We start from the raw sequence: 8,195 nt of genomic DNA, 5'->3' as shown, positions 1-8,195 counted from the left end.
GCATTTATATAGCCCTTTTAACAGACCTACGGCCATCCAAAGCGCTTTACATTTTTGCCTCACATTCACACACTCATTCATACACCGATGGCGGTGTCAGCCATGCAAGGCGCCATCCAGCTCGTCGGGAGCAGCTGGGGTTAGGTGTCTTGCTCATGGACACTTCGACACTTGGTCAGGTGGAACCGGGGATTGAACCACCAACCTTCCGGTTTGTAGACAACCTACATGAACCACTGAGCCACTGCCGCCCACAATTTAAAATTATTCTTAACTAAGGAAATTAATTGATATACCATTTTACTTTATGCAATGGGTAAAATGGCCATACATGGGTTTTCCCAATTAATATAATGCATCTATACACTGTATCTCATTTGCATATTAATGTGTTCTTAGAGCAACATGTAATTAAAAAAGAAGTGTAATAATGGCAACATTTTCATAATATCTAATATTTCATAGGAATATTCATATGTAATTGCTTTCCCTATTCACTTCTTGTATCTCAAAAATGCATGATAAACTTGAATTAAGCCCTGGTGTCCACTACAGTGGACATGTATAAAATCAATGCCCTGTTTTGTAACAGAAAGTCATATTTTGATTAGAAACCACGTAACATTTTCCTGAGATGTTGATTTATAACAAACTATTTGAAAATGAATATATTTCCTTAAGAGTGCGAAATTTGATCACTAAATTTAAGTTAGTCATTTTTAAACACCAATGAGAAGTTGTTGTCCTGGTATTTGGAGATACCTCCAAATATTTGGTAGGCCTATCTCTGAAAAACCCTGAATGCTCTCAAAACTGTGACGGATCAGAGAAATTCACTATTATGCCCACTACAGTGGACACAAGTAGGCTATATTCCTTGTTCCCAGAAGGAAATAGGCCTATTTTTAGATTTGATTTGGTAAAAAGGAAATGCAGAAAACAGCAATTGGTTTCGCTTTCATTTTCAGACTCGTGCGAAGCAGTGATAAGGAACTGACGACAATTTTTTAACATTAGCTAGGCTATTGTCGATTTAGACAACAAGACTTAATAAACCTGTTAGAAATTTACGTTATGTTTTATGTTATGACGTAAAAGCATAGCCATACATATATAGCCTACACTTTCATTTTGTTTTATGAAGTGGCCATCAAAACCTTAGACCAAAGAGGAAGATCGAAAAAGAAGCGCTCATGGCATCAGGTAGCTATTCAGACTTTTCCATTATTTATTACCGTGAGCTATTATGAAATCCAGTAATGTGACACTTTTGTATCTTTTAGATGACCAATTTACAAAGAATCTCGTACTTCGGTAAGTTTCACATATGGCTGGTTTCGACATATTTGGTTGATATTGAGCTGATAACTTATAAATGTAGGCTACTTGATAGGTTTTGTTTTGTGTATAATATATAATATTTTTTCATATTGTCACTTTAAAACGTAGTGGCTGCAGGCTATATTTAACTATAGATTCACATTCTTAATGTTATTCGTTGAGCCATTTTTATTGGAATTCATTTTACGCATTGAATAGGCTTAAAGGTATCGGGTTGCCATTAGTTTCGTTTCTTTAGAGTTGAAATCAACGATGTTTTCATAATCATCTTTTCAGATCAGTGAAGGACCAGGTACAGAGGGCGGAAACATGTGCACTGTCTCTTCCTGAACCACAGCCAATGAGTGATGAGCAGGAGCAGCTCCTGGATCAGATGGCTGAACTCATCAGGAACATCGGCGACTATGTCGATCGGGAGAAAAAATTCAAGACGTTAGTATCGAAAGGTTTTTTTGGTATGCGAGTGTATTACTGTATGTAGCCTTGTAGGCCTAGTAATTATGGAAGTTTGTTTAAACCATGTTCAAATGAATGTGATATAGTTTAAGAAATAAAGTAAAAAAGTGGCAATTTTGAAATATCACAAAAGAAAGTAGCAATTACAAGAAATATGATATGAATGATGATTTGTTTTATCAAGTATGTGTTTAATTTTAGCATGGTTGATGGGTTTGCACAAGTGGCGGACAGACAGAGTTTCCAGAGGCTTGTAGACAAAGTGTTTGTTGATGAAATCTCCTGGGGGAAAATTGCTACTCTGATCTGTGTTGTTGGAAAAGCAATCGCAAAGGTAGGCCTAAGCAGTGCTTTCTTTACTTATGCTGTAATTTGTATGTTTCAGGGCCCAAAGTGTTAAAGCTTTGTGGCCAGCTGTGTGGGTGTACTGCATTTGTGCTTGTTTTTTTGTTTTGCATGGATAGATTCTGGCAGATTATGTCTCAGGGATTGTGTCTTGGACACTGGATTACTTCAGAGATAACTTACTGAACTGGATCTGCAATAGAGGAGGATGGGTACGATTTTACAAACATGACAACACTTGTATTAACACAGCATTGATGAGACAAATCGGTAACAGTCATTGATTAACTTTTTTAAATACCTTCAGATCAATAGTATCTCTTCCTTGGCTCGTTACTCCTTTGAGCAAGATTTCGGTTCCTCATCCAGCCCGATCTCCCTCTCCTCTGGAGTCCTCTTCATCAGCGGAGCCCTGCTGGGTGGCCTCATCGTCTGGAGACTAAACAGATGTGCCTGAGGAGGGTCAGTGGAGGAGCGGTGAAGTGTGAAAAGGGTGGATACAGGGATTTACAGATGCAACGGAATGAAACCAACATGGTTTGGTGACCGAATATAGGAGAAGAGAAGACTTTTTATAGGAATATCATACACAAAGTGTGTAAAATATTATAATATATATAGTGTATGACCAGACGTACTATGATATTTTTTTTTGTGCATCTCTCAGTCCATGTGCATGAGGAGGGATAAAAGGAAGATGAAATTTGAGGGCATTTTTCTTACATTTAAGCACGTCCAAAATGGGACAAACAGCAATAACCAGCGAGACTTGAAATGTCATATAGGTACTGTGCCAAGAGAACTGTTCACAGTAATTTTGATGCTGCTGTTTTTAAATAACCTCTACCTCATTTTTATTAGTGTTACTATTTTAACTCATGCATTTTGTTGAAACAAACTCTTTTAATAAAACAAAATCTGATCTCATCTGGGCCTAATAAAAATGGATTGGTTGTGGATCAGCGCGTAAAGACAGTGCTTTATAAATAACCCTGTAATTACACAAAATAACTACGTACATGGAGTACAAAAATGATATTGTTATATTTGAAATGTAATTGTTTCAACTTTCACAATAATGTAGATTAAGAAAGCCCAATGCACTTGCCCCAAAGCTAATGGTACATTTAGGAAAATTATTATTAAAAATCATTTGCTTAAGAAGCACGTGAAAGGAATTAGCCTATTTATTCTGAAATGCTAGAATTAAAATATAAATCAAATAAACTAAAACAGAGATAAATATTGGTAAACATACAAATTATTCTGTAAACATTTAGGCCTACTTGGATCCCAGAGTAACATGAAGAAATCACAACATTTGAAGAATCACACAGGACACATGTTGAAAATTTTGGCATGAGCTTTTAACATTTTTATTGACTTTTTGATAACTTTTTCTTTTTAAATTGGATTTCATTTTTCTAATTGTTTTTTTTTTTCCCTATCTAATGGAGAAGATTTGATCAGGTAGGTTAGCATTCACGTTCAAACTTTCATACTTTTAGTAATATAACGATTTTTAAGTCTCAGTTTTCACAAACTCTGTTAAATTATTACAGTTTATTAATTTTTTTCTTTATACATTTCAAAAATATAAAAGGTAAATAATAAACATTCCATTGAAATATATTTTATACAGTTCTTGATATTTTTTTCCCTTTTTGTATGACAATAAAATTGTATCCAGCATCAATCTTAATAGCATAGAACTCATCCATTTCTTTTAGGGACCTTCTCTTTCTCACTGGCCTCTCTTTCTCTCTCTCTCTTTCTCCCTGTTTCTTAACCATGGGAGTTGGGGGGAGGGGGTGTATGGTTAGGGTTGCGCTCAGCAGTAGACACAGCAGCTCCATTAGCTGTGATAGTGCAATGAATTTCCCCCCTTGAAACAAGCTACATAAAGTAAAGTATAAAAGGACAAGATACAAAACAGGTAGTGCATATTGGGCCAAACTATACTATAACAAATGTACAGACACATGCAGTGAAAACTGAGTTCCTGCAGGGTGTTTTGTTGACATCTGCCCTCACAACTGCTGCATCTGTTCCGCTCTGAGTCTGTGGAAGCTCTGATAAATATTTACTACAGGTACACAGACATCGCATTTACAAATATCATCTCGAAAACAATATATAAACATGTTAATAGAGTCTTTCGAAATGGCTAGCTTATAGCCATGACTCATATTTGGTACGGCTACATTTTGAAGAAAAACTGAAGGGTAAGGAAAACTAGAAACAATATGTTCTTTCTTTCTCTCTAAGTGTCTCTGGGAGAGCAGTCGCAGAGTAGAGAGCCCAGGTGAAAGAGACGGTTACCTCATTCTGGCCATTCACAAATTATTCACAAGTTATGTCCTCATTGTACTCCATGCATGCATTATAATTCAACTTCAAACAATATGATAGAAAAACACAAGAACAAGGGATGCAAAAAAGCTTCTTCCTCAAAAATTGAGAAGGAGAGGAAACAGATGAGAGGGAGGAAGGGGGTGCAAACAGGAAGTTGAGTAAGCGTGGAGACTGATTCTGGCTTTGTTCTGCTCCTCTCTGATATGTTTTGTATTTGGGTTTCAAGTAAAGGTATGTGAGCTGTCAGCCATCTGGAGGGGTTGTGATCTCATTCACGCTAAGACAAACCCTCATGGGAAGCTTTTGCAGAGAGAGCGTCTTCAATTGATGTGGCTGTTTACATACACATTCAGGGAACAGTTTCAGGCACACTGGGATTCCTACTAGGGATGAAATGAACATGTCCCCCCGATTTCTGATGCAGACAATGAGAAAAAGGTGGCCATCCATCATTATTGCTCCAAAACACCATCCGATTCGACTTTATGAACGACCAGAGAGGTACACGTTATCTTAACCAGTCAGTAAATGCTTGTGAGATGCAATTTAGTTCTGGTAACATATATATTTATCCTACATAACCTCTGAGATGAGTATATGCTTACATATAAATGTAAATGCTAACTCGAAAAGTGCATGAGTGTCTTCCTGCACCCTGAAGCACACAGGAAAGACATTGCAGAAGACATAAAATAGGCCTGACATATTAACCGAGAAGGAAAGGGAATTCAGTGCACCACTAAAGAAAGCGACATGGCTACTACAGCTGCACACGTCTGTCGCACCTTCAAGCTACTTGGACCAGCTGCTAACGTTTGAAGTACACTACATGGTCAGCAGATAACGCTGGCTCTTGTGGTGATGGAGCTGCATCTGTGTCGTTTTCCCTCCCTGGACACACAGCACCGGTAAACAGACACCAGCCAGCTGGCCTGAGCACATGGCATATGTTTGTGTGTGTGCGTGTGTATGCGTGCATGTGTGTGAGCTGCTAAGGTCTTGCTTAGGTGTTGCATAGGTAGTTACTAAACTAAGCTTACATCATATTCTGAACGACGAATGCTGACAGAACACAGTCATGGGGACACTTTAAGTGACATAAAACAATGTAAACATACTCTAACCAGACTCTTTAAACAAGAACATCAACTTTTGGTGGTTGTTGGTGAAACAAAAAAAGACAAGAAAAGTTCTGAACAAACAGCCAAACAGTTGCTCACATGTGTAATCTATGATTTAAAAGAGATACTGGTGGAATCATGGCCTCCTCTCACACAGAATAATGCTAATACTGATGCTAATATCAGAAACCTGCCGCTAAGTTAACAAGGAAGTCCATTTTGGTGTGGCATGGCTGGTTTTAGTGGGTGCTCGGCATATGCGAACCCTTTTTTTTTTAACTTTTGTAATAAAATCCAGTAATCCAGAAAAAAATATTAAAGAGTGGGGAAAAAAATGGCAAAGCTCTGTACCACCCAAAATAATTCAGACAATAAATGATTGAATGACGTAAATGATAATGTCAACATCTTAAAATAAAACCAAGATGACTTAAAAAATACACAAAACGTGTTCAGCATGTTCTCCTGAGCACCTTTGAGCTCAGACAGTGGCGCTACTCTCACATTATGGCTTCCTGATTGGACAATAGTGCTTTGCGATGTAAGTGCTTGGGTCTCGAGACAGCAATTCACACAATGCTAATATTCACTAGGTTGATATTAAGTGGACTCAGGCTCACTTATGATGGATAAAGCTTTGATTTACCCACAGCATGTGGATGAAATAAAAATAACAAACATTGCAGAACAACCCAAAACTTTCCATCAGGACTCAACTTAAAAAGAAAACTTCACCCACAGCCTTAAAATCCCCTTTCACCTTGCTCTTTAGACCCATAACCGTCAAAAGAAAAGAGCCCTGTAGGTGTCGGAGGTCTCCAGAGGAGCTGTCATGCCACTGCTGGAGGCTGCCATGACTGAGGGAGATCGTGAAGGGCAGGGCAGAGCAGAGAGCCAGGAGAGTTCAAGTAAAGGGTGAAACGGCGGAGAAAGAGAAGGAAAGAAATGTCACTTGAAGCCATGGAGGGAGCAGTAGTAGTTGAAGGAGTTTGTCTCATCATTCAGCTAGACTCAGTGGGGTTTGTTTATCTTTTATCCAACAAAATCCTATATATTTTTACATTATTCTTTTTTTATTCAAAAACAAAATATAGAGCCTCTCTTTTTTTAAATATATTCTTTTTTTTTTCTAAATTTCATAGCATTTAGCATAAACTTTTATCGTTTCCATTTGATTTCGGTGTTTAGTGATTCCAAGCCCTCTAATTTGGGTTCAGGGCTTGCAGAAGTCATGCAGTTTAGTCATGCTGGTAAACAAAGTGAGAAAAATGCATTTTTTGTTTTCTCTTTTTTTTTTCAGCTTTTGTTCATAGTTCATCCAGTCCACTTAAAACCCCTCTGTCCTTCATCAGGTGTCATGCACTTATGTTGTATTTTGTGTTCCCCACTCGAAGGTTAAAGACCTGCATTTTTTTTATCCGTGATCCCATCCACTGCTCCAGAGTCACCCATATTGTACTGTGCAAACAGAGCGGTCAAGTCTGCGGTTTCCTCTTGTTCCTCTCAGCATGATCTCTACCATTTTTCTCTCTGTTTTGTTTTTTGTGTTTTTTTTTCTCATTCATGCCATGCAGTTCATCTACAGTGGAACAGAAATGCTGAGATGCAGAGAGCTGAACTAAGAGAGAGAGAGAAAAGAGAGAGGCTGACGCTCTTTTCTTCATAGTGGACAAAGTCACCTTTCCGTGGGCCCTGAGAAGGACACTCTGAACAAGATTTCCAATTAGATGAATGGGGAAACTGTTCGTACGATATACCAATATGGCAGGCCGATGATGCCGCTGTCTATTTTTATTTAAAGCACGTGCAAGATCTCCAAAAGGTAAAGGAGTGGGAAAAGTTTGGCTAATAAACCGTTCAATCGAAGTGCTTAATGAACTCGCTTGTGAATGTGTGGTTGAATTGCATAGCGTTGAAGGGCATGATGGGTGTTTTTCCACACATTATTTGTATCTGAGACTGGATTGAGGGTTTTGTTGTCCACTTTCAGGTGCATTTATCTTGGTGGAAAGCCCCACAAAAATAGTTCTCGTCACTTTAAAGTTGCATCCATTTCCACCAGGAAGGGTCTTGCCAGGACATACTACAGTTTGTATGCTTTTCCCAAGGCTGGCAATCCTTGTAGGAAGAAACTGCGTTCCATATCCTCCCAGGACGTGATTTCTTATGCTTATTGCACCTACGTTGGGGGTTAAAATTAGTAATGGAGAGATGAGCGTTACAATGTTTTCTTCAAGTCAGTTTAGCGCAGCACTCCTTTCATCTCTCGTTTTCTCTCTTTCGCCCATCTCTATTTTCTGCAGTGACCCTGGGGGTTGCCTCTGGACAGGTTTTGCAGTTGGGGAGCTCGAAAAAAGGGGCAGTTCAGAAGCTCAGCACTGTAGGGAAGAAAGACAGAAAGAGAGGGGAATAGGAAAACGGAGGACAGGAAAATCAGTATCGTATCACACATTGCATTGGCTCAATACAAACGCATTAAAAGCTACACACCGCTAGAGGCTATCGCAGATGACGGTCGTTTCAGACTGCACAACTGCGAGAGCCAAAGCTAAAGAAGCCAAACACACAATTTTTTTT

The 8,195-nt window shown here is 38.6% G+C and overlaps 1 protein-coding gene across 1 annotated transcript; it reads left to right on the top strand.

Annotated features, from left to right (window-relative positions):
* Positions 1–966: 966 nt before the first annotated feature.
* LOC307134882 (apoptosis regulator BAX) lies at positions 967–3,069 on the top strand. Its single transcript, XM_079830957.1, has 6 exons — positions 967–1,203; positions 1,284–1,314; positions 1,618–1,773; positions 1,999–2,131; positions 2,262–2,354; positions 2,450–3,069. Exons 1-6 carry the CDS (start codon positions 1,194–1,196, stop codon positions 2,597–2,599), a joined length of 573 nt encoding a protein of 190 aa, XP_079687083.1. The 5' UTR covers positions 967–1,193; the 3' UTR covers positions 2,600–3,069.
* The last annotated feature ends 5,126 nt before the right edge of the window (positions 3,070–8,195 follow it).

The sequence above is a fragment of the Gobio gobio genome (genome assembly GCF_949357685.1).
Source record: "Gobio gobio genome assembly, chromosome: 1".
NCBI classification, from domain to species: domain Eukaryota; kingdom Metazoa; phylum Chordata; class Actinopteri; order Cypriniformes; family Gobionidae; genus Gobio; species Gobio gobio.
Note: the sequence above shows the minus strand (reverse complement) of the source record. Positions and strands in the feature narration are given on the sequence as shown.